Here is a 27794-nt window from a genome sequence, read left to right on the forward strand (position 1 = left end):
TGACCAGGGATTGAACCCGTGCTCTGCATTGGAAGTGTAGAGTCTTAACCACTGGACTGCCAGGGAAGGCCCCAAGGGAAAAGTTCTTGGCATGTTTCTCAAGGGGCTGCACGGTCTATGCCCCACTTACTTTTCTGTACTCACTTTACACCACTTTTTTCTGGGGTCATGCTGAACATGTTTCCTTCTCTCTGGAATGCTCTCCCCTCCCTTTCCCTATCAACACCCCCATGAAGTTCACGGCTGCTCCTCCTTCATAACTCAGCCCAAGTGTCTCTTTCTCCTTCCCCACTTCCCTAACCCCCATCTGGGTCAAGGTCTTCTATTAACTCCTCACTCAAATGCCGTTCTTTTCTGCAGAAAGTTCACCTCACATTATAAATATTTGTTCACTGCTCTGATTATTTGATTGATGTCCAACTCCTCCATTAGACCCTAAGCTCCATGAGAGCAGAAAATTTAACTGTTTATTCTTATCTCCTTAATGCCTGGCCCAGTGTTTTGCACACAGTAGGGACTCAAAGATTGAAGGAATTGAATGAACAAGCAGATAGCAGAAACGTTTTGGGTGGAATAGACAAGTATGTGGGCTTCTCAGAACAAAGAACAGATGGGTGAAACCTGAGTCCCAACGGAATCAAGGCAATGACAACACCTCATGTTCCGTGTATGGGCACACAGAGGACAAAATTCACTACCTCACTCCTGAAACATGTCTGAACGCAGCTACCAAAGAGCCTGTTTGCAATTCAATGACTGCAAGACACTGCAGAAAACTGAAAACCAATTGTCACGTTTTTTTCTTAGAACCATAACCATCTAGTTTCCCACTGCCTGTGAAAGGATCTGAAGAAAAAAAGCGCTGTTGGTGTTTAAAATGTTTGTTCTCGTGATTAAAGAAAGCAAAGTGAGCTAGTGTCTCCATGGCTGGGCAGGGGGCTGAGGACGGGCATGATGAAGAGTAATCCTCTTGCCTGGTTTGTACACAATTTCCCTCTAAACCTCACTTAAAAAAAAAAAAATCGTAATAATGTCAAGAGCCATCTGATTTTGTAAGAATGCCTTTCTCATTAAAGATACTTCAGAATTTAAAAGAAAAAAAAAATTGAGAGGTTATCTTGTAGAGGCTGTGATAAACTGTAATAAAAGTAATTCTGAGTTAGCACAATTGACACAACCAACAACTCATCAATGTAAACTTGAACAGTCTTAGGCCCATCATTTTATGTCTGTTCAATGTCAAGAGAGACTTGAGCTGCCTTATTAACCGTCCTGAGTGCCAGGGGATGAGGCAAAGAGCAAGGTTTCTGAAAACAACAGCCTCTAAAAGTGATCTGGTTTGGGTCAATCACACATAGAATGAAATTCTGGAAGGGCTTAGAGAAACCCTTCTTCCAAGAAAGTCTCAAATTTATAACATTTATTATTATGGGACTTGTTTGATTAAGGGCAAAAGGAAATGAGTCCATCTGTTGAGAAAGCTGCTCTTGGTTGGTGAAAGCTGCCCGCCATCCTGAGAGCACCCACTATCTTTCAGCTCTGTTACTTCCTGGCGGCTGAAAGCGGTCCTTTGTTTTTGAGGCCAGGGGGTGTATTAGTTTCCAAGGGCTGCTGTAACATAGTATGCAAAACTGGTGGCTTGAAACAGCAGAAATCTACTTTCTCAGTTTTGGAGGCTGATAATTCCAAATCAAAGTGTCTGTTCTGTGGGCTTGGTTCCTTCTGGAGGTTCTGAGGGAGGGGCTGTTTCAAGACTTTCTCCTAGTGTCTGGTGACGGTCCGCATCCCAGGTGTTCCTTAGCTTGTACATGCATCGCTCTAGTCTCTGTGTGTCTCTCTTCTCCTTTTTGTATAAGGACACCAGTCATATAGGATTAGGGACCACCCTAATGACCTCACCTTAACTTGATTTCAACTGCAAATACCCTATTTTTAAATAAGGTCACATTCACAGGTACTGGGAGTTAGGGCTTCAATATCTCTTTTTGAGGGACACAATTCAACCCGTAATAGGAAGACATCAATTCTAACAGGTAGCTCGTCTGTTTTGTTTTGACTTCCCGGACCCCTGATGAGTACCTGTTTAACTCCACAATTCCAGCTGGCTGCTCCCCATTTTTTGCATTGACTTCTAGATTTCTAGGCTGCTTTTTTTTTTCTTTTTCTTTTTAAAATTGAGGTATAGGTGATTTATAATATTATGTAAGCTTCAGGTATATAACACAGTGATTCACACAGGTTTTAAAGGTTATACTCCATTTTTATAGGTATTACAAAATATTGGCCATATTCCCTGTGCTGTACAACGTATCCCTGTAGCTTATTTATTTTATACACGGTAGCTTGTACCCCCATCTTATCTGTCCTTCCCGACTCTAGGCTGTTTTCTTACGCTGATAATTGATACCCTCAAATTCTTAGCTTCTGTTGTGACCTATTAGCTTGAACCCTGATCTGAACAGTTCTCAGTCTTAGCTACTTCATCTCTTTAAACAGATCGTACTGCTGTTTATGTCTTAACGTGGCATAAGAATTTATTTTTTAAAAGAAGCCTAACAATGAAGCTCTATCAGAAATAGCAGATCAAGTGCTATATAAGATGAGCTTTTGAGATTTCAGTTATGTTAAATTATGGGAAATAATATGTAAGTTGACAACAAAAAAGTCATCTCTGACCAAAAGATTGAGGGAGTGGCTTCGAGTGGAGTTGGGCTACATCAAAGGCTTTGAGTAAAATGCTGAGTATTCCAACTCAGCCACTGATGATTTATAGCTTCTTTGGGGTATTGATCCTCGGCCTCTGGGCAGCTGAGTTTTTCCCGGAGCAGCAGAAATCCTGGTGTTGGATGCCTCCAGCTGCATGTGATTCCCAGCTGTTGTACAAATGTCACTCTCTGTGCAAACCGCAATGGGAAAAAAAACAGTTGGGTAGCACTGTAGTAAATGATGTTACTACATAGCTACAAAAATTAAGAATCAGTCCGTAACCAGGTGGTCTGTCTGGAGACTTAGAGCATGAGAAGTCTGAGAGGAAAAGGTTAACAGTTCGTCTTTACTTTCTTAGCTGTCATGACTCCTCATCTTCTGCAACCCAGCTTCTGCACCATCAGAATCCCTGAGCCTGCTCTCACCACCTTACCAATATGATGACCAATTTTTTATCAAAATTAAAAAAAAAACTGTGGTCAGAAACACATAACATCACATTTATCATCTTAGTCGTTTTTAAGGGTACAGTTCAGTAGCGTTAAGTACATCCATATTGTTGTGCAAAAGGTCTCTAGAACTTTTTCATCTTTTAAAACTAAAACTCTATAGCCATTGAACAACAACTTCTCTTTGCCCCTTTCAACCTTCACTCTATTTTCTGTTTCTATGAATTTGACTATGTTAGATACCTCATATAAATGGAATCATACAGCATTTATCACTTTGTCACTGGCTTATTTCACTGAGCATAATGTCCTCAAGGTTCATCCATGTTGTTGCATGTCAGAATGAATAATATTCTACTTTATGTATATACCACATTCTCTTTAGTCATTCGTCTGTCAATGGACATTTTGGTTGCTTCCACCTCTTGGCTATTGTGAGTAACGCTGCAATGAGATCCTGCTTTCAATTCTTTTGGATACATACCCAGAAGTGGTATTGCTGGATCATTTCTATTTTTAATTTTTGAGGAACCTCATGCTGCTTTCCATAGCGGCTGTACCATTTTACACCCCCAACAAGTGCACAAGTCTTCCAATTTCTCCATATCCTCTCCAAGCCATGAACACAGAGTGTCTTTTCATTTATATGTGTCTTCTGTAATTACTTTCTGCAATGTTTTGTAGTTTTCAGGGCAGAAATCTTACACTTCCTTGGTTATATTTTTTCCTAAGTATTTTATTCTTTCTGATGCTATTGTAATTAGGATTGTTTGCTATGGTGACCACTTTTGACCTCTCTGAAGTCTTTGAGATTGTGAACCACAGCCTCGTTCTTGATGACACACACGTTCTACTCTTTCCTCCTACCTCTTGGGCTTCTTATTCCCATTTAGGGCTCTTTCTCATTGGCTCACTGGATTCATTTGCTGTTCCTCAGGGAACCATTCTTCCCTTGGTAAACTCATGATTTCTAAAGGCTTAACTTACCACCTGCATGTTAATTTTTGCTTCTCTCCAATATCTGTCTCAGCCCCAATACTCTGCCTAAGTTTTAAACCTTACATCTATCCACAGACATTGTCTCATAGATATTTCCCAGGCATCTCATGGAAAATATGACCCCCCCACTCCCCAAAATAAAACAAACAAACCCCCAAATTCTTCCTTCTTCTGCATCCTCTGCCTTGGCACACCTGGGGCAATCTAGAAACCTGGGTGATGCTCTAGTCTCCAGCCTTTGCTCATCTTACATCCAGTGGGTCACCAGATCCTACCCTCTGCACTCCCCCTTCTGTACGTCACCACTCCTTCACATTCCCTCATCTTTGTTTCCTTTAGTTGAGACTGCAATCACCATCTGCTTCAGGGATTGGATCTCCTATCTTCAGTCTAGGTGCCCTTCAATTCATTCTCTGAACTGAAGAATGTAGGGGAAAAAAGAATGAAATTTTGCCATCTGCAGCAACAAGGATGGACTTGGAGGATATTATGCTAAGTGAAATAAGTCAGAAAAAGAAAGACAAATGATGCATGGTATCACTTATATGTGGAATCTAAAAAATACAGCAAGCTAGTGAATATAACAAAAAAGAAGCAGACTCACAGACATAGAGAACAAACCAGTGGTTACCAATGAGGAGAGGGAAGGGGGAAGGGCAATTTAGGGGTAGAGGATTAAGAGGTACAAACTATTCTCTATAAAATGAATAAGATACAAGGATATATTGTACAACATGGGGAATATAGCCAATATTTTATAATAACTATAAATGGAGTATAACCTTTAAAAACTGTGAATCACTATATTGTACACCTATAACATATAATATTGTACAGTAACTAAACTTTGATTAAAAAAAAATAGGGGGCTTCCCTGGTGGCGCAGTGGTTGAGAATCCGCCTGCCAATGCAGGGGACACGGGTTCGGGCCCTGGTCTGGGAAGATCCCACATGCCGCGGAGCAGCTGGGCCCGTGAGCCACAACTACTGAGCCTGCGCGTCTGGAGCCTGTGCTCCGCAACAAGAGAGGCCGCGATAGTGAGAGGCTCGCGCACCGCGATGAAGAGTGGCCCCCACTTGCCACAACTAGAGAAAGCCCTCGTAGAGAAACGAAGACCCAACACAGCAATAAATAAATAAATAAATAAATAAATAAATAAATAAACAAACAAACCCAAAGTTAAAAAAAAAAAAAATAGAGCACAGGGGAGATTATGTCGCTCTTGGCTTAAATGCCCGCAGGATAGTATCTAAAGGCTTAGCACTGCTCCTGGCATTTCCTCTGCTGGTCCCTGCTTGTTTTTCCAGCTCACCAATTTCTCCCTTGCTCTATACTTGAGTCACAGTGAACTTCCAGTGGCCTCCAAAAAGCCAATATGCTTTTTCTTGCCTAAAGAAAAAGTTTGCTGTTCTCTTGGTCTCAAGCACGCTTCTTCACACTGCCTTCTTCTAACTCCCTTCACCTAGATAGGAATTACAGATTTTAGTCTGTGCCATACTTGGGAGAAAACATGTCTAATTTCATCATCTGTTATGTGTGTCTCCTTTGTGCTCCACAATTTGTAGTGTCTGTTTAGTTGTCACTTTCTCCCACCAGTTCATAAGCTATTTGAAGGCAGGAACAATGTCTTGCTTATCATTATGTCTGGTGCCCCTAACACAACATCTGAAGTACAGCAGACGGGCATTCAGACCCCAGGATTACAAAAATGGGGAGATCTAGTAAAAGGAATACCTCAAGTGACATTAGCCTGATGCCATTACGTATTTGAATCACACAACCCTCCTTCTCCACACCCCACACTGATTCCCAGCTCACTGAGCTATATTCTGATTACAATCTGACCTCCAGTCAACACATCCACAGGGAGAGAATCTGCTGATCCAAAAATGCAAGCATCTCATCCAACCCATTTTCCAGACACTCGCCGTAGAATGAATGAATGAACTGATTCTCTGAGCAGGTTGTGTGTCACCTGCATTGGGGTCAGAAAGCCCTTATTATCCCAACTTAAGCACTTTACAAATTATATGAAATTGGGCAAGAAATTTATCTCCCTGAATGTTAGTTTCTGTGTCTTTAACATTTAGAATTAAATTCAGTAATTGCATATGAAGTGCCTGGCACCAGATAGTTTTCAATAGGGAATATTTATTATTGTAACAGTTGCATCCTTCTTCCATGTTATATACGTTTGAGTTCACTCCTGTGAGATGGAAAAAATACTGAGAAGACTGAAGGCTCGACTCAGATCAGGAGATGGCAAACAGTGCTTAGCTGAGTGGCTACTCTGTCCCCTTGCTGTTGCCCTAAATCCAGAATGACTTCAATACAGGAGACAAGACAGAGATGAAAATGAAAGCCCCCAGGTAAGGCTACAGAGAAACATTAACCCGGAGCTCATATATTTTTTTTTTTTGGAGCTCATATTTTTAAAAGGACTAAGATTTTTGTTGTTTTGTTAAAATCATAATCAACAAGAGAGAGAAGTCTCTTTACATGTCCATCCCTCACTATGCATTGGACACCATCAAAGACCAAACATTATCAAATTTGAACCAGACAAGACTCAAATGGGACTTAATACAGAGCTGGGGAAACAGTTTTAATTTCAGAGCTTTGAATTTAATCTACACAGACTATCTCTACTTCCCTTTTCAATGATTCTTTTCCCTGAGGCTTCTCTATGGGTCTTTTTCTTTCTCATAGTTTAATGAATCTTCTACTGCTTAAAAGAAAACCCTTTATATCTGTCTTGCACTGAATTTGCAAAAATCATTAAAGCTGCAAGAATTCTCTTCCTTTTCAAAGTCTGCAAAATTCCACCTACATTCTCCAGTGTTTTTGCTACATCACAGAGCATGAAGGTCATTGTCTCCTACTGCTGTTTAGAGGACAGCAGTAGGTCAAGGGGGTTTTTAGCCTCTGTATGAACTGATCTGGCTTCTCAGAAGCCAAATTATACATTTACAGACAATCTCATTTCTAGTCAATTTTCTGATCTTATGTAAAAAGCCATTATATATCTCTATTTCTATCTCTATCTATCTCCAGGTCCTGTATTGGGTTTTGGTGATGCTGAGAAGAGAGTCATGGTCTCTATTTAATTAGATACGGGGTCACATAAATTATGGCAGCTAGGAAATGATTGCTACTGCTATATTGCTGCTAGGAAAGCAATAGGTGAATTTCATGTGAATGCATAATTGGCATGTTTTTTCAGAGCATTGTTTATTTTGGAGAGCGACAAAGGAAAAGCTATATTAGTGTCTATAAAGGCACAACACGGGTGATGGCATGGAGACAGGTGGCCTAGGAATGAGCATTTACATCAGAACCTACCCAAAGTCATCCCCAAGGAGCCCTTTAATTATTGCCCTCTGAGTCCTCTCTTTAAAAAAGTTTCTGTCTATCAAAATGCCTTTATTAAGCAATACATAATTCAACACTGCTTCCTTTTCCTTAAAGAAAAGCATATATGAAGAGCCTTCGGAGCATTAGCATTAGGGAAGCAGTGCTGTTGCCTAGAACTCACAAATTTCCAGCTAAAAGTATTAAGTAGGCATTTTAGTCGGGCAAATGCACAATTCCCTTTAGGTTTCCTGAAGTGTTAAAGAAGGCTGCTGGTCCCATAGTTTCTCCTGAAGAGCCCCACGGTTTAGCATCCCTGGCTGGAAACCACTGTCTTAAAGGGCAAGGAGGCAACTTCAGAAAATAATGGGGAAACAATAAGTAGCATGTTTCTACTTAAGAAGAATACAATTCCAGCGCAATTGATCCTGCAGACTGTGCTTGCCTCAGGGAGCTTCTCCACAAAAGCTCTGGTGCATGGAGCAATCTGATTTAGCATTCGGTCACACTTCTCCCCCTTTATCACTGGCTTAGATTAATAATCTGTGCTCTTTCCTTTAATTTCATCTCCTGGATGTTTTCCTCGTTCACTTCTTTCTCTTCTCCCATTCTAGTTTCTTCACTGTACCATTCAGCTTTCTACCATTGTCTCCTATCCCATCCACCTCCAGGGACATAATCCTTCTCCCAAGCATGAGAACCGACTTTTTCTAATAGCCCCCATTCAGTGTTTCATATTTAACGTCTCCATTTCAGAGGTGGCTCATACTGGTTTCTATTACTCTTGAAAAATGTCTATGCACCAACATGTATATTTTAACACAATCGTTTTTACCACAATCATAATAAAGTACATTAAGTCTCTAGAGACCTCTCTAAAATGTTAATATGCTGCAAGCACCTTATGTCTGTGTCTAAGGAGGGTCACTGCTCCAGAAGGTCCCTGAGGGAATAGGTGCTTTGGCCAGTGTCTGCCATCATGTGGAGTGAATGGTAAGCATCTCAGCTCTTAGCTTCTGCCAAAGTCTTAACTCCAGTGTCTCTAATTAGATCATCTGCCTTTTGGATAGTTTTAATGATTGGGTAGCTTAATTCACCTCCATTCCTCAAGAAACTGCCTGTCACGTCAATGGTTATTTCATGAATATAATGACATCTCTGTCATCTAAGATATCATTATTTATCAACAAGTAACTAACAGTCTTATGAATGAGCCTCCACAATGGCATGACTCATGTTTGGCATTTATACAGCTTTAATGTGACTCAATACAGCACAGAGGCTGAGTCTGGGCTTTTGGTCCAAATTGCCTGGGTTCAAATACTAACTCTGCCACTTATTAGCAGTGAGACCTTAGGCAAGTTACTTCTCTGTGCTTTAGTTTCCTCACCTGTAAGATGAAGCTATTAATAATACTTGCATCACATGGTTGCTGTGAAATTTAAATAAATGAAAATACAAAGTACCTGGCACTGAGCCAGTGCTCACACAAACGTGGCTGTAGCTATAAGAACCTACAGACTAGTTGGTGGAAAGGGTCAAAGATTGAAAAAAAAAGTTTAAACTGAATAAAGACAGACTTTGGAATACAGAGTGCTTTCTGGAACTTGAAACATTAAGAAAATCAACTATTTTTTCACATTTTCCCCATCTTCCTCTGGGAATAATAAAAATAGAGTAAAATCATTTAAATCCTGAAATAAATACCAGATTTGTAAAGCAAGGACTAAGGTGGTTATACAGCAAGAGATGTTTATTGGTTGTGTCTAATTATATGGTTGGTCAATTTCAATTTTGAACTCACTATTTACATATTTCTTCTACAACTAGAAACCATGGGAAGTATTTGCATCAATGGCATAAAGAACTTCCCAACCCTCATTTGAAGAACCTACCATTGTTGCCACAAAATTGAAAAGATCTGGAAGAAATCATGCCCACCATACCCAGATAACCATTTGCCTGTGTAGCCCCAGGACAGGGAAGAATTTAAATCCTTGCTTGATATGCTCACAGTGGGCATCTTTATATCAAATATGTTTGTTTTTTTTTCTTTATTGACTGCCCTTGGTTAAAAGCATAGGCTTTGGAAATAAGCAAGAGTAAAAAAATGAAATGCTTAAAGTGATTTTCAGATATATAAATAACAACAAAAATTTAAATAGGTTATGTCTTTGTTTTTTAAAAAATAGACAACTCTATCCAACTTGAAAATTCTGAATGTGTAGGGCCTTCCTAAAATTCCAGATAGGATTTTCACTGGGATGTTAATAATCTCAACTATCGCAGTGCTGGGGGGGGATGATCCAAGAATACTTATCCAGGCTCCCCCCTTTTACAAATTCTGCTTCTCAAAGGGTCTCTTCTCTTTGACAGAGTCAAATATTCAAGCCAAGTACCTTCCATGGAACAAAAACAATGAGAATAGCTAATCACACCTGTAATCTTTCTGCCATCAATAACATAATCTTCACACATTTACATTTACATTTTGGGGACATGATTATCAATGCCATAACACCCAATCTATTTTCATATACAACTGGGCACACAGTTGATCAATTATTCTATCCCATTTCTTATAACCACTTTGGGCACCCAGACTAAATTCTCTTATAATGTCTAGTGGTCAGGCAAGTTTATGCTTAATATTTTTAGGATGATGATCAAGAGTATTACAGATAATTATGCCAAATGGCAACCTGGCCCTGAGGCATTTCATTTCCAAACTACCTTCATTTAATGGCAGAAGGAGAATCTAAATTCAATTTACTATACTATGTCCATCTTAATTTTACTCAAAATAATGATATAAAAATATTCCTAGGATAATCATAGAGCAATAAAAATTTCCTTGGTTGATATTAGAGAAGGTTAAACTTAGAAGAAAATTATTTGCCAACTCAGATTGTCTTAATTTATTAAAATCTATCTTTTTTTAATTTGAACCTTGAACTGCTTTAATACTACCTGTAAGCACATGTTTTGCCCTTATTTTTTTAATGCCGATTTAAAGAATCCCCCATACATTACTTACTTGTTTAAGCTTCTTTAGATCTTCATCAAGTTCTAAGTTGTCCAAAATAACAGCGACAAACAAACTCAGGAGGATCTATAAAATGGTTAAATAGCAATGAAAAAATCCACACGCCATAAGTATCAAAATATTATATATATGATATAGAATATCTACCTAAAATATACACTTATATAGAATGCATTAAACATGAGTTGTGAATCACTGCATAGGTATTTTAAGATACTTATAGCAAATACATTAAAGGAAATGCATCTGTTAACTGAAATAAACAATATAAAATATTAATTTGCTTTATAAAACTGATTTAAAATGAAAATTAAGAAAACTTGAAAAAAATAACTCAACAATCTTACTTCTAAGACTGTATTCAAAGAAAATAACCTGAAGTACTAATGAAAACCTTTATATACAAAAAGTGCTTGAGAGATTATTTGTAATAATGAAATACTGGAAATAACATCTAACCTTATGTAAATAGCTAATACAGTTATAGAGATCTCTATTGTAAAATTCATGCAGCCATTACAAATCCATTGTGGTAACTAGTCTGCAACATTGTGAGTCACCGGTGTTCAGTCTTGTGTGTCCCCTTACACACTGAATATGGCTAGTCTGTATAAACAATAGGTTACGGAAAGGATTGTGTGTGACTTAAGAGGCTAGGTAGTAAAAGACACTGTGGCTTTCACCTCGCTCCCCCTTGGATCACGCGCTCTGCTGGAAGCCAGGTGCCGTGTCCTATGGCCAGGTGCCGTGTCCTATGGCCAGGTGCCGTGTCCCTATGGAAAGGCCCATGTGGCAATGAGCTGACGCCTCCTGCCACAGCCATGTGACTGACCCATCTCAGAAGTGGATCCTTCAGCCCTAGTAAAGCCTTCAGGTGACTGCAGCCCCAGCTAACATCTTGACTGCAAACTCATGGGACACTCTGAACTACAGAAACACCCAGCTAAGCCCGTCTCAGATTCCCGACCTGCAGAATCCACGTGAGATAATAAATGTTTATTGTTGTAAGCTCTTAAGTTGTTCATAATATGTTCTATAGCAATAGATAACTAATACACTTAAGAATTTTAACAGTAGAAAAAATGCTTACAATATTAAATGAGAGTATACATGGTAGAAGTGCAAGTATGTACAAAAAGAAATAATAGAGAAAATGCTAGGAGGAGGTACTTTAGAAATGTTAACGGTGCCTGCTTTTGTGAAAAAAATGGACTCCCCCTCCCCTTTTTTTTTGTATTTCACCATATTTTCCCAAATTAAAAAAAAGGCATATGCTTCATTTGGAATGGGTAAATATGGTAAAAGAAAGAAAACAACAAAAAAGTAGAATTTTAAAAATATTTTAATTTCTAGTCCCTTTTCAACTTTGAATTCTCTAAAGTACCACATTAATTTGATAATCTTTTTCATTCTTAATTTATATTCTTCCTTTTAATTTCCCTCTTAGCAAATTATTCCCATTTGTTACTATTAGACTGTTAAGCACAAAGGTAAGAAAATCGAGGCAATTTAGTCATGACTCTTAAGCACCAGAGAGATTATTATACAGAAGTTAATGGCTAGCTTTTTTCCAAGTTTAATGAGCGTATAACAAGGGGAAAAAAAGCCTCAACTACTCTGAAGTTTTGACAATGTTTGGCTTGGGACAATTGCCAGCACCCTTCCTGTGAATAGCCACAGCCTTTGGGATCCTACCAGAACTTAAAGAGGATACAGAATGGTCTAGAACATAGATTTTTTTTCGTTTAATTTTTTAAAAATTGAAGCATAGTTGATTTACAATGTTGTGTTAATTTCTGCTGTACAGCAAAGTAATACACATATATATATCCTTTTTTATATACTTTTCCATTATGGTTTATTACAGGGTATTGAATATAGTTCCCTGTGATATAGGAACAACAGTAGGACCTTGTTGTTTATCCATTCTGTATATAATAGTCTGCATCTGCTGACCCCAAACTCCCAAACCAACCTTCCCCCACACCCCCTCCCCCTTGGCAACCACACGTCTGTTCTCTATTAGATCACAGATTTTTTACTGATGTCACCACGTCCACCACACCGTGCACATCTGGGCACAGATATATTCAGGCTCACTCTAAATCAGACATTATTCTATACAGGACATTTCATAGTTCACTCCAAGTCTAGCCCTTGTCCTGTGACCTTGAGGTTGACCTTGACGTTATCATCAAAGTACTCTCAGGGGAGGAGTCTCCCTTCTCCTGCTTCCTCTCCCAGACTCAGAGTGGCCACCTGAAGGGCTCCGCTGTGAATCTGAGCCATCTCACACCACTTCTGTCTCTCCTGGGCACTGGAGCAGGCCTGGCTCTGTGTCCTAACCTAACAGCCTTTCCTATCTCCCCAGGGAAAGGGCAAACACAAGTCTAAAAAGAAAAAAATAATTTCCCTGATTAAAACAGGGAAAGCCACAGTTCTCCTCCCTTTTCTTAGCGCATTTCCTTTGGAAAACTTGTGCTTATAAATTCTGTCCCTTTGAGATGTATACAGATCTTTTTAAAAGCTAAATAAGTCTCATCATTTTACAACCCAGGAAGAGTGCCCTGTCTCCCCTTCTCCATGGGAAGTTGGGAATATAACTTAGTCACCTGGACCCATGTTGCAAAACTACCTATTTATCATGGAGATATGAAAAGTTTTATTTTTCCTTCGGGTGAAGGCAATTAGCTATCACAGAGGGCCACCCCAGTTACCAGGTGAATTTAGGGGGAACTGTATTTAACAAATGATGCCATCGATCTTCTTGCCTGAGGACTCGTTGTTTTCATCCTGAGAGAATGGATGCGACGTGGGGATGTGTATCAAAGGGTGACACGGCTTTCTGTCTTTGCGATCACTTTGGTGGATTGCCCGTGAGGCCTATCACAGTCTGGTTTAGTGCTATTCAGTAATAAACCTGTCTTCTTTCTTGTCTACCTTGGTGGAGGTTTTCTGGATTGTCAGGAGATTTTATTTTTAATTATTTTCCCAACACCAGACAGATGGCAGGTTACTTAACCACAGCAAGGTTATGCTATTCGATTAAACTGGACTCTGTCGCTGTGTCAGACACTGCCTGGTCAGGAACATAAATGCAATACCGTGGTCACCGCTACGAAGTTCACAATCGAATTAAGCAGACATGGGTTGGCAGCCTGGTGGAAAAGAGCAATGTGGTTGAAGACCTTGGCCGGCAAATAGGCTCTGAGAGTCACCAGCTACGTGGCAACCACTAGCCCACTGTGAATTTCGGTGCTCTCATTTGTAAAATATAATGGCTATAATAATAATAGCTTGACAAATTGCAGCTATAGTATTTTTTCACTTAATCCTCCCGCAAGAACCCTGGTGTGTGGTATAGCCTATATGAAAATACACAGACGTAAACTTAGATATGCGACACTAAAACAGTTTTCTTCATATTTTTACATATCAGTTGAATTTAGTCCATAAGCCCTCCATTTGTGTTGATGGCTGAAAACCGAATCTTGCTACGTGAATCCAATTTTGTCCTTTAAAACTCAGTTACATTTGAATAAATGCTCCTTTTCTTTGTAGGTCTGGTTTAAAGTCAAAGATGTGATTGTCACTGGCCTCTGGTCCACTGTGGCCATGTGACTGGTCCTCTGTCCCCCATCAGGGGCAGTGATGGCGCTTATCTGGGGGACGCTGGGCTTTCTCTCTGCTGAATTGATCACCACCTCAGTTCCTGCAGCTCCTGCTAAGATCTCTGGTTCTCAGTGACACCCCCTGTTTTAGTTTCCTAGGGCTGCTGCAACAAATTGCACTAGCTTTGTGACTTAAAATAACAGAAGGGGATTTTATGACAGTTCTGGAGGCCAGAAGTCCAAAATCGAGCTGTCAGCAGGATCACACGCCCTCCAAAGGCTCTAGGGGAGGATCCTTTCTTGCCTCTTCCAGCACCTAGTGGCCCCAGGCATTCCTTGGCTTGTGGCAGCATCACTCCAATCTCTGTCTCTGTCTTCACATGGTCTTTTCCTCCTACTCCCTGTGTCTTGTCTTCATCCTTCTCTTATAAGGACACTTGTTATTGGACTTGAGGCTTAACTGGATAATCCAGATGAATCTCATCTCAAGATCCTTAATTTAATTGCATCTGAAATGACCATTTTTCCAAATAAGGTCACATTCACAAGCCTGGGAGTTAGGACATGGATGTATTTTTGTGGGGCACCCATTCAACCCCCTCTACTCTCTATCTGGTCTCTAATTTGGGCCCCTGTTCCAGCAGTAGTGTTCTTCCTACTCAGTGGCTTTCAACTCTCAAGGAAGTTTGGAAGTTCTGCCATTCCAGGTGGAGGCTGAAGGACACTGGTTCTTGGGGGGGATCTTTCAGACTCTCTCTACCTAGACCTCTCAGGCAGCCACACAGCTCTCTGCGGGCTGCCCCTCGTCCGTGTCGGCCCCTAGCAAGGCTCTCTCCCCATCACGTTCAGACAAGAAGTGGTTGCAGGTCTTGGCTGTCAACACACCCAGGATGGTACCCATACTGCTGCTGCCCTGGGTGTGACGGGCCACCATCGTCGAAACACACCGCCTCCCTGTCTCTCTCTGGGCCCTTCCGCCTCCCTCATGCTTCATCCCCAGAACACGTTCTTATTTCCTCTCAGAAAGCAGGGATGTGAAGGAAAATGGGAGCAGGGGCTTGGAGCGGGGACATACATGTGTGAAGACTGGCAAGCAGAAACTAAACTCAACCAGAGTATCCCAGGTTCGGTTCTGTGCCATCTGAGCACTCCGATTTCTCAGAGCTGATCTGGGCCAATGCGTCTGGGGGCCTCTTCTGAACGCTGCTCATTTAAGGTCATGAGGGGCTGATCATGAGTCCAGCCAGGCGCTACCAGGATAGCAAGATACCAAGGAGAAAGAGGATTTTGGCAGGAAGGGAATTGTGAGAAAGTCTTTCCAGGTGGCATGAGGGAAGGCAGGGCCTTGGGCGTATGGGGCTAACTAGGGGTCTGGTGAGCAGGTGAGTATGGCCAGAGCATGGGTGCCTGGAAGGAGGCTGGGGGAGACTGAGAGGTAGGCCTGGGGGCTGGCAGTTTGCCCAAATGCCACCAAGGGAGGTTGGGAGGTGTGAGAGGCAGGTTGTAATAATCACAGAGTGATGGCATTCTTTTCTTCTCCGTTAAAATTTTCCTTTCAGATGTTCTGGTTTTTTATGCAGGTAATGCAGTTATTTTAAGCTGGCTCATTGAAACAGTAACGGGATACTGTTAAGTGCAGTTTGACAAAAGTTATTAATATGTAATGTTTTGTTACCTTAATTTAAAAAACAGTACATTTTATACCTCCTTTTTGGAGGAAAGAGGAAAAAGCTACCCTCAGGGCAGAAGGAAAGAGAAATAGATGGGGGATTCTAGCTGCACATTCTCTTTTTCATGGAGATAAGAGTTTGATTTTCATGGTAGAGAGAAGGCAAGACTCAAAAAGGAAACACTTTGGCTTTGCTGAAGGGGCTTTGCAGGTAGAAAGCCCCTCGCTAACAGCGTTGAGACAAGCTCTTGGGACGGGTTTTGGTAACAAATTTAAGCACGATATATGAGAAAGTTTAAAGTTTGCTTTAAACTACATTAAACCTAGGTTCATTCACTATCTGAATGTTAAGCCTTTCCTGCTTAGTTAACATGAAGACGTGATGGCAAAAACAGAAACCGTATTTAAAAATGTGTGTGGAGTTCGAGTTTCCTCGAAACTCTGTGTGGACGCGGACGTTTATGGGTCCTTGTCACCATGTTCCTGACGACTAGGGCCCTGTGCTAAGGTGAGGACTTGGCACTTGGGGTCTGGCTTTGATGTCTCTCTGGAGTGGAAATAGAAGATGCCGGAGAGGCTAGGTCTGCAGCTGATTGCCAGGAGGTGAGAATTACTTCGTAGTTTTTTTCTCAGACTCTAATAAGGCGGCAATAACCACCGTGATAAAGAAACAGAAGTGAAGGGAGGGTGACAGCTTGGTTTCCATCATATTTAATTTACATTGTCAGTGAGACATTATTTTCCTACAAACCGAGTGCTGTGCGGACTTGGCCTTGAGCTTGCAGGCTGACTTGGGTGTCAGCCATTTCTCCCCCCATCCCCCAAATTAATGGGAGTGGGGGACAGATCCTAATTCTGAAAGCAAGAACTATTGCTCATTCCTCTCAGTGTAGCTTTTTGTTGCTGTTGTTGTTTGTTCTGTTTTTATAGAAAGCTGAGGTAACGCTCGTTAACCTGAACCCATTACGTTGACGTCTGAGTCTTATTTTCAGCCGATGTCTGCCTACTACCAGTACCATCCTGCACTGTGCCAAAAGGCTTTCCATAGCCATTAAATGAGGGTCCCAGTTTTATATAAAATGCTACTGATATAACAAAAGAATTTTTACAGGGATTTGTCACATTGAATCACAAGAGCTTCATCGTTTGCATGAAACCCTTTTACCTTTACGCTTTGCTGGTTCTAAATTACATTTAGACCTGTTGTGTGCATTGTTTATCTTTCATAATTTATATAATATTTAAATTTATCATGGGGCATGGAATTCTAAATCACTATTTTTTCTTAAAGATGTAATTTCAGGGGAAAAATGGCTAATGATATATCCTTTCATTTCCTCTTGAGCTTTGTTAAATTAAGCACACATATACTCTCAACACAGCGGTATTTAGCATGTGCAATGATTTAAGACAAGAAATTCATATTTATATTTTCATGCACTGGCTACTCGCCACTTTTAACAGATCTATAACACTGCATTATATTAACATGCAACACACGTATTTGCTCTATCATGCAATATACAATGGACGTAACACATCCACTTCCTTATTTTGTGATCAATATTGATACATTATGAATCACCGATTTCAACGAAAAAGTCGAGAATAGCTATTAAAATAGTCCAGGTGTCTAACTCTTTATTTTTCTCAGATTACAACACCCATTCCCAAGATATTTTTGGCATTGACAATGCATTTGGTGTGGAAAATCAGATCTCTGCAAGCCTGGCAAGTCTCCTTCCTAGAATTTTTATGAATGGGGTAGCTACTGCTTGGTGGGGTGCTGACCTTCCAGCTCAGTGGGTTTCAAAACCAATGTCTCCAGGTTCAATATGGCTCCCGCCGCATGTGGTAGGAGGCGTTTAGCCATTGCGATTCCTCACGACCTCTCTTCTCCTCTAACTCCTCCTCTCACTCCTGAGAAAGCCAGATTCACCTGAGCTAATGTATTTGCTATGTTTAAGTTGGATACCTTTAACCGCAGATAATTAACTTGGTTTTCTTCCATTTAACCATAATGCATTTCAATGAAACTCAATAAATGACTGAAGCAGTGTGTTGCCCAACGTCATTATTTCCTCCAGTTTTGTTGTGACACAACCTCTCTGTGCAACACATGAGGGTTCTCATTCTCTCTGCTGAAGGGAGAGGCTAGGTTAGCATGATGCAGGCTGCTGAAAGTTAGGGTGTATTTTCTCAAGAGGGTGGCTTTACCATCTTAGAATGGGTCTCCTTGATTGAGAATTTCTGTCTCTGTAGCTTCCAATCCTGTTTTGCATTCTCTCCAGCTCTGCATAGAGTCCTGCACCCACCCACCCTATCTTTCCTTTCTCATTTCCATTTCTTTTCTAAAGTTTCCTCTTATTATCTTCTTTTCCTTTTTATATAGCTTAAAGATAGCCCTTTAACTGAAATGTCACCTTTAATCTTATTTCTTTCTCTACTGTGAACTTTATTAATAATTTCTATTTTTAACATTATTTTCAAGGATACAGTAGAAGCACAGCAGGAATCTGGTCAACACCCCATCATCTTGTGGTTTTTCTTTTCCTTTTTACCATTTATAATCACACTCTCCTAAGCTGTCTTACAGGCTGTAGTTGGAAACAATTTCATTTTTCATATAGGTCAACAAAAAGTCAAGTGTAATCAGAGCAATGTAAAATGGGAAACGCTCACCACAGATGCACTTTTAAATGAATTCTATAAAATCAAGTTATTTAATTTACACTCTGGAATGCCCATTTTTGTCAGCAAAATATGACTATTTTCTGAAAGCTGCTGCTACAGAAGCAAAATCAAGAGATTGCTGTGTTAATGTAAGCACTTCAAAGGTAACAAAAAGACTATACACAATGAATGCTTAATTACATTTTCTCTCTTTCAGTATTCCCATCACAGGGCTTTCCTTTGAAACAATAATAAAGGGGAAAACACTGAAAAAAAAAATAGTCTTTCAACTGCTTGTCTTTATCGTTCTTATCCCCAAATCATTGGCAAAAGTGGGGGAAACGATGGATTTCATAAGCATTTGGCAAAACTGCAATCAGTCAGGACAGAAATACAGAATATATACCTGGCGAATGAGAGAGACATTTTACAGGAACAGTAGATAATGGTTATAAATATGCATTTGCTATACACTTAAGCCTGATTTTCCTTGTGGGCTGACAAATCGGTGGCCCCAGGGGGCGATGGAATGGCCTGCTGTTTCTTATTCCAGAACAAACTGCAGCCGAACATTTTTTTTTTTTTTTTTTTTTCTGCTTGGCACATGCCTGCTTGTCCCTGAGAAGACTAAATCAGGAGCTCCCCAGGTTGGGTGGCACCACCGGCCAGCATGGATAAAAATCAAATCAGAGCTTGTATATTTATGTGGACTTTTAAATTTGTTTTCCAATTTGGGTTAAAATGCTCTGTAGTATTTTACAAAAAAATTTAAAAACCACACAATTTAACAAAAATGCTCTTTTTAAGCTAAATCCAAGCTACATAAAGACAGACTTATGGAATAGAGATTTTAACTTATAAATGTTCAGTTTTGAAGGTTATGCGATGCATATGTAACACAGGCTTATCACCTCCACACACATTTGTATGTTGGTCCACAAACCATCTCCAGCTGTTTTACTGTGAATATTTTAAGAATTTCAGATCAGGTTGACCTGGAATGATTGGGAAGCAAATGTTTATCATGTGCATCGATCACACAGCAAGCAACAGCATGCCCTCGTGCCTCTTACCACTTGTATCATTAGGTCTTGAATCACAGCTTTTATCTGTGGTTGGTTTGTGTTTACTAGTCCAACTTCTGTACTAGTTTAGGCTCAGAGAGGACAGAGATTAAGCCCTTTCCCACTATGGCCAGGATGTAGGTTAGTACTTATACATAGGTTAGTACTTATACAGAGTAGTTGAGATTCAGTAAAACTGTGCTGAATCAAATTGGGCTAACTTGATAGAGCTCATGATAGTGACTGACCGTCTGAGGACATACAGGATAATAAAGCAATTGTCGATAATGTTTAAGCAAAATCTCCAGTGACCTGGGGAAGTGACTTCAGACCCTAGACTTTTTGGGTAGTACAGAAGTAACACTTTCAGTTTTGAAAATTTAGTTATAGTGTTTTCTTTCACTGAATTAATTACTTCTCATTTAAAAAATTATTTATAAATTAGAAAATCTGAGTTGACCTTTTTGCTGTAGATGAAACCAACTACACATCTCAAAGTTTTAAAAATGTCACATAAATCTGGATGAGAAAAATTGATTTGTTTTGTTTAAGTAATGCATTTCATCCAACTTATACTACATATAAACAGTAAGTTGAGATGGGTTAAAGATCTAAAGATGAAAGGCAAAAATTTTAAATAATTATAAGAAGATGGGGAGAATATTTTTGTTACTTCAGGGTGGGAAAGAATTTCTTAAACACGAGTCCAAATTAAATGTTGACCGTAAGTGAAAAACTGATAGCTCTGACCACATCAAAATATAATGTCAAAGGCCATCACAGACAAATTGGAATAACAAAATATTACCTGAGAGAGGATATTTGCAACATAGATAGTAGTTAATGGATAATATCCAGAATCTATGTAGCACTCCAACAACGAATTTAAGAAAGACAAACTAGCTTTTAGGAAAAGAGAGAAAGCACACGATTGGGTGAGTCACAAAGAAGACAGCCAATAAACATACTAAGAGGTATGCTCCCTTTTTAATAACCATGGAAACCCCCAAAATGCAAGTTAAGGCAAAGAGATATCGCCATTCAACTCACAAGACTGTCAAACTCTTAAAAGTCTAACAATATCCAGTATACATGAGAATGTAAGAACACAGGAATTCTCAACCACTGCATGTGGGACTGTAAATTAGTGCAGTTTGCCTGTAGAACGGGGGTCTACAAATTAAAGTTCCAGATAGCAAATATATTAGGCTTTGAGGGCCAAGAGGCAACACTGAGGATATTGCATATGGACCTACACAACCATTTAAAATGCACAAACTGGGCTTCCCTGGTGGCGCAGCGGTTAAGAATCTGCCTGCCAATGCAGGGGACACGGGTTCGAGCCCTGGTCTGGGAAGATCCCACATGCCGCGGAGCAACTAAGCCCGTGCACCACAACTACTGAGCCTGCGCTCCAGAGCCTCCAAGCCACCACTACTGAGCCCATGTGCCACAACTACTGAGCCTGCACCCTGCAGTTACTGAAGTCCCCGTGCCTAGAGCCCATGCTCTGCAACAAGAGGAGCCACTGCAATGGAGACCCAACACAGCCAAAAATAAATAAAAATAAATTAAAAAAAATAAAATGCACAAACCATTCTTAGCTCACACGCTGTAGAAATAAAGCCCGTGGACCAGGTCTGGTGTGTGGGTTTGCAGACCTGTGTAATGGACCCATTTGGGCAGCATCCAGGATCCTGGATTCTACTGATACTTTCTGGCATGTACCCTAAAGAAACTCTCGCACAACTGGACACAAAGTATGAACATATTAGTTGCAACAGTATAAGAGCAAAACATTGGAAAACAACCTAAATATCTACCAGGAAGGGAACTGAGAAGCAAATATGGCATATTCAGTCAATGGACTACTATATGACTCTATATATTAATGACTGAATTAGCTTTATGTGTATTAAGATGAAAAGATTTCAAAAACAATACTTGGTTAAAAACTCAACTGAGAATATATGTAGAGCTTGATACTATTTATTCTGAAAATTGCTACTCCTAATGATTTGTAAGGAGGGAAACACCTGATGAAAGGTAAATTGGCCTCAGCATGGAGCAGGGTCATAACAGCAAGAGAAGTATGCACACCACGCACCTCCCATCTCCCCCAGGGATGGCCATCAGTGCACTAGAGCAGCACTCTCAAACTGAAAAATAATATTGATCTTAAAAACTAAGGGTATAGGGCTTCCCTGGTGGCTCAGTGGTTGAGAATCTGCCTGCCAATGCAGGGGACACGGGCTCGAGCCCTGGTCTGGGAGGATCCCACATGCCGCAGAGCAACTGGGCCCGTGAGCCACAACTACTGAGCCTGCGCGTCTGGAGCCTGTGCTCTACAACAAGAGAGGCCGCGATAGTGAGAGGTCCGCGCACCGCGATGAAGAGTGGCCCCCGCTTGCCGCAACTGGAGAAAGCCCTCGCACAGAAACGAAGACCCAACACAGCCATAAATAAATAAAAATTAAATTAAATAAAAAAAAAAAAAACAAAACTAAGGGTATAAAATGTCTGTAGATGATAACCTTAAATTAAAAACATTCTATATTTTTAATGGATACATATATGTGTGGGAAACTACTGTAATCCATTGATTTTAAGGTGCACATTTATCTTCACATTTTAACAATCTGAAATTGGGATGCACCTTACAATCTATGCGTATAGTTTAATTGTTGTTTTTTTGGTTAATGTTACACAAAATATGAGTCTTTTCAGAGTTGATAGTATGCTAAATTTAGTAAAAAATGATTTAAAAACTGGAACACAGATTCGTATCCAATTCATCATAGTGATTGTCTGGGAGAAGGGGCGTGGGGAAAGATGAAAAGAGAGACGGACTTGGGCATAAATGATACTTTAAACTGATCAATAATACTTTACTTCTATAAATTAAAAACATCTGAAATAGCAAGAACATTTTAGCATTTATTCATATGTAGCTTGAAATGCTCACACCATCTTATTTAAACTTGAAGGAACTCAGTGTTGGTGATAGTTACAATCATCCTCTTACACCATGGCTAAAACATCCTCAGAAATACAAGTTCACCTCACATGTACATGGCAACCTTGGAAACTAGGTGTGTTGGGCCTTATTATTCTCACTTTCACGTATAACACAACACAGAGATCAGAGAAGTTGTCTGATTCTCCCAAAGTCACATCTAGTGACCAGCAGAGAGAGATCCTGAATCTAGGTTTTTGGACTTCAAGTCTGTAGTCTTGTACTCCACTATATTTACCAGACTGCCCTCATTGACATGTAGACTTTTCAATTCTCAACTGCTTTACAGATTTGAAAAAATTATGATCAAAAGAACAAACGATTTCAATTTTCAGTTTTAGAACTACTTTTTGAAAATCACAATGAAAAAAATTACTGTACAATGAGTGTTTTGGGCAGACACTTAAATCAGTAGAATGAAGGTGTGTAATTAGATATGGGTTTTCAAGCTGTGCTCTGTAGATTCCTAAAGGCTCAAGTGAATCTCAGCAGTCCTTGGAAGTGTTTCAGTGTTCCAAAATCAATGCGATGCTTTTGGCCCAATAAGGAAAATTCAGAATGCCCAAGGAGTCTATTACCAGATTTAATATTTTATTTCATTATATTAGTGATCCCTGTAGAAATCCACTTGAAAAAAAATTACTTTGCTAAATAATTTACTAGGCTAGATCATTTTTCTTCCTGCTTACATATTGTGTTAGTCTCTGACTTAAGAATCAAATCTTTAAGTGTGAAAAATCTGCAGTGGGGAGAGCAGATTATATTGTTTTAACAGAACAACAATTAGACAGATTATTCCTATACGTAGATGATTTCAACCATCTATCCTGCATTTAACCCATGATCAATAGTCTCCAAGCTATTCCATAGTCTTAAAGGAACTTAAACACATAGTAGGTGCTTAATAAACACTAGTTGAGTTCATGAATAAATGAATGAATGAACAAATGAATGAATGACACAGATTAGAGGTCCTGTCAGGGAGGATGCAAAGACCTTAGGGCCAAGCGCCTGCCAACACCAGTGCCGCCAGATTCGTCTTTAGAAGCCAGACCTCCATTCCCACTGCTCAGTGTTCTTTCCTTTCGTGAATATTTTTAAAGTCACCCCATGTAAAAAATGCCAAAACTATTTCTACGTGATTCCACTATTTGAGCCCAGGACCTTCCGCCACATAACAATGTATCCTCATACACCTTTTGATGGACGTGTTATCGTTTTAAAGGTCTCCGCCTATAGCAAATGCGACCTCTAGTTTAACGCATGTAGTTTCTCCAGCGCTTATTTGATTCATAGACATTTAGATTTGGAAAGGACCTTAGAGGTTGTATGTAATTTGTTTTATCTTAGTGACTTGGGCAGAGGTTTGATTTGCTGCAGACATTTTCAGTGACAATGACAAGCTTCAGAATCTAGGGAAGCAGCAATAAATAGTTGCAAGACCCCGGGCTTTGAGACCAGGCAGACTTGGGAATGTTCTGGCTCTAACATTTACACTCTCTGTGACACTGGGCAAATTAACTCCTCAGTTTCATCATCTGTAATGTGGGAATGTGACCTAACTTTGTTGTTCCAGATATTAGGAATAAAATTATAAAGAATTTTGCCACCCAATAAAGACTAGCAGTTGTTTTTATTTCCTGTGTTCCTGATGAAGGGTAACATTCTGGGTCCTTACCTTGGAACTCTTAGCATAATATTAGAGATTAAATTTGGTTCTTAAATATGTACAAATTTATTATATGAAGATGTACATTTGGCATTAGAAAGACCTAAGAATTACATCCCTTAGTATGTCATAGGCCATATTTCATAACTTTTTCCTACCTTTTTAATAGAAATACATCGAAGAGAAAAATCTGTGTGACAGAGGAAAATTTTTCCTGGATTTTGGTATTCAGTTTTTATCACGCTTTTTACAATATTCGCAGCCATGTGTTTTATTTTTCCCCATGTGTTTCTTTTAGTCATACAAAGTGTAGTAACACTGAGCTGGTTTCTAATTAACTGACTGCACCCTGAGGTCTCCAGCTTCTGTTTTCAGTTTAATTACAGCTGTGAAGAGGACGCAGTGAAACTGAAGAGAGTGTCTCTACATGATAAAAAAATAATAATAATGTAGTTCTGGTTTGATCCTTAGATCGCTGAGGGTGTGAATGCTTAGAGATGGGTTAAGTCAGTACATGGATGTGGGATTTCCATTTTGTTTTATCTTGTTTTCCCTCATGTAAACCACTTGACCTTGATGGAGACAACTTCTTACTTAGATCTGAAATCTAGTTCCTCAAGTAGTTCTTTGATTCATATACATTTAGAATGGAAGGGACCTCATCCAACGGGACTACTCTACCTTGGTTCTCTGGTTCTGATTCTGAAATTGACAATAGGCCAAAAATCTGTTGATGTCCATCCCATTATGAATTGTAAGACATAACTGAAAAGAAATGCTAAACTCACCAGAGTGGCGAAGAGGTGATACAGAATGAAATAGATGGCGACCACTGGTGCCCACATGTGTCCCACGGCATTTAGCGTTTGGTCCATGACGTCAACCCATCCTTCCTGGGTAAGGATCTGGAACATGGACATAAATGCCTACAGAGGAAAAGAATGGAAGTATTAAACACCAGCCTTGGGCTTACATGCAACTTAGAATTAGTATATGGTGTTGAGGACTTTGATTTCAATATTATTGATTCAGCAGGGAAAAAACAGCCTTCATTCAACAGATAGGAAAGGGCTACGAACAAAGATTCTAAAAGCTTGATATCTAGCTATTCAATGTGGAAAGCTAAAATAATTACCCTGAATTAAAATTAGCTTTGTTGGTGGTAAATACTGCTGATCAAATCAGAACAAAATTCAGGAACCTTTGCTTATTTCCTTTCTTGTTTTTCCCTCTTAGCAAGCTAACTATTTAATATTTCCAGAGGATTACTGTATTTTTTTTTTTTTTGCTGTTAAGCACAACTTATTTTTATAGTGAATTACATTTGATTGTCTAAAGGCAAATGAGAATAATAACATTAATTTTACTTTTATAGTATCCATCTATCAAATTATTTCAGTTATATTAAAAACATGAGACTCTTTAAAAAAGAAATTTTTCTAAATGATATGGCCATGCTAAGCAACTTAATAAAGATGATCACATTTTTCATGATTTTTAAAAAAAATTTTCAAGACAGTCAAGACCATGGAAGAAACCCCAAGATCAAAAATAAAATAAAATAATTAAAACTAGAGCATTCCAACAAAAGCCAGCCTAGCTAAAAGACTCATTCTCTCTCTGCAAAGATCTTTGGTTAGTTTCATTCCTACATGTTTTTATCATTAAATATATATATCTATCATTGACTCATGTATCTTGTACACATTAGTGGTCAATAAATGTTTCTTAATGAGAACCTATGATGATGTTGGGGAAAGTTGACAATTGGAATCTAGTGACTCTAAAAAAATCTTTACAGACTTTAGTATAATGGAAGACATAAATTGAATTTTCAGGTATTGGGATTCCAAGAAATAAGGTCCAGGATAATACAAAGATGGACTGAGCCCAAGATAAAAGCTCTGTTACACTGATAGTATCTTAGAGGCAAAATGGATGCTAAAGATAACCTAACCTGACTCATTCTTTTTGATGATAAGGAAAAAGAGGCTTAAAGATGGGTGATTATCCCAAAGTCACTGTGGCACTAACAGAAGTAGCACCAGGCATTATGATTCCAAAGCAAGTACTTTTCCAAGTATTGCTTCCTGTGTTCAGTGAAGTCTGGAATCTACTACTTCCCAGGCCTCATTGCGCAGTAAGCTCTCTTACCAGTTTTCTTTACTAGGGATAAGTAAATTAACTTTTTTTTACAAGTGCGATGTTCAATGTTCAGCACATAATAGGCCTTTTTGAACAAAGGAACAATGCATTGTTAAATGAATCTTGAACTAGGAGATAAGTTTTTTCTCTTACCCTTTGTCCATGTGTGAAACACTTAACCTCTCCTTGAGTTAATTTTTCTATAATATCATCATCCTACAAAGTGTTTCCTTAATGAAAGCATGAAGTATGTTGTTACTGATACTTGAACACGGCATCAACAAGGACAGTATAATACTTTCCTCGACAGGGTGCCAAAGAGAATATTAGCTTTAGCTCATCCTAAAAATGCTTCAGAGAATTTTTCAACACATTGTTTAACCTCATAAGTATGCCAGAACCTATCACTGAGGGCAATTATTTTTTCCTGTGTTTTTTTTCTAGTGAATATTTATTATATCTGAATGCAAGCAACACAAGTTCCAAAGATGATTCACATAAAAATATCAGATCTTCTTCAACAGAGCTATCGCCAGCATGAAAGTGTGTGGACATCCAAGAGACTCTATAGTAAAAGGGGGAAGAGTCAAAACACCTACCAGGATAAAAGGAATTTTTCTGGACATGGATTTCTTTCCCCAAAAGTGACAGGAAAGCTTGTGATTAAGTCCAACAGATTTATTCTTGGTACCTAGAGGCCAAAAATTCAGGTGTACCTTTCCGCTGCCTTGGGCAGAAACCAACTTAATGTGTTTTCATCTACGGCATTAGCTTTCACGAATACTCAGCTACTATGCATTCAGTAAATGCTCGGGAACATGAAGCTAGGGGTTTATAACCTGTTGCTGTGAGATAAGCAATGTGAGCAAGAACGTCGGGTTATCCTCTACTCTTTTCAGAGTTTCAAAAGAAAACAAGTCTCACTTCTGCCCAGCTCAGCCACCTGAAAGTGCATACATACTATGAGATGCTGTGACTTATATTTGAGAGCAAAGCTTTCTGTTACAACGTGATCGGTGTTTATAGTCACCTACATCAATAGACCAGTGAAAGTGAGGGCCATGAAATACTTCTATTACAGGCTGAAAAATAAGTTGTGTCCTGCACGAGGGGTACGTTATCAGTTTTGTTGAGATTTTATCTGGGAATTTAAATCCCAGTGACAGTCTGTTGGAGATGTGAATCAAATACACTTACTGACTTATATTGTCTGCAGGATCTGTGTTCCTTGAAGAGCCTGTTTACATTATTTATTTGGACATGGATTATCAGTGGTTCCTGAAGACTTGATGTGTTGGGGACTGAGATGAGGAAGACATGGCTTCTTAAGAAATTTATAATAGGAGTGGAAGAAAAAGATGAACATGGCCAACTCTAAGAAATGGAAGAACGAAA

The 27794-nt window shown here is 39.4% G+C and overlaps 1 protein-coding gene across 1 annotated transcript in view; it reads right to left on the bottom strand.

The window, feature by feature from the left end:
- NALCN (sodium leak channel, non-selective) overlaps window positions 1-27794 on the bottom strand; it is a 264944-nt gene that overhangs the window by 93894 nt on the left and 143256 nt on the right. The window contains 2 exon segments of the mRNA XM_059902583.1: window positions 10544-10618; window positions 25043-25180. Of these exon segments, the coding sequence (XP_059758566.1) occupies window positions 10544-10618; window positions 25043-25180 (213 nt within the window).

The sequence above is a fragment of the Balaenoptera ricei genome, chromosome 18 (assembly GCF_028023285.1).
Source record: "Balaenoptera ricei isolate mBalRic1 chromosome 18, mBalRic1.hap2, whole genome shotgun sequence".
NCBI lineage: Eukaryota > Metazoa > Chordata > Mammalia > Artiodactyla > Balaenopteridae > Balaenoptera > Balaenoptera ricei.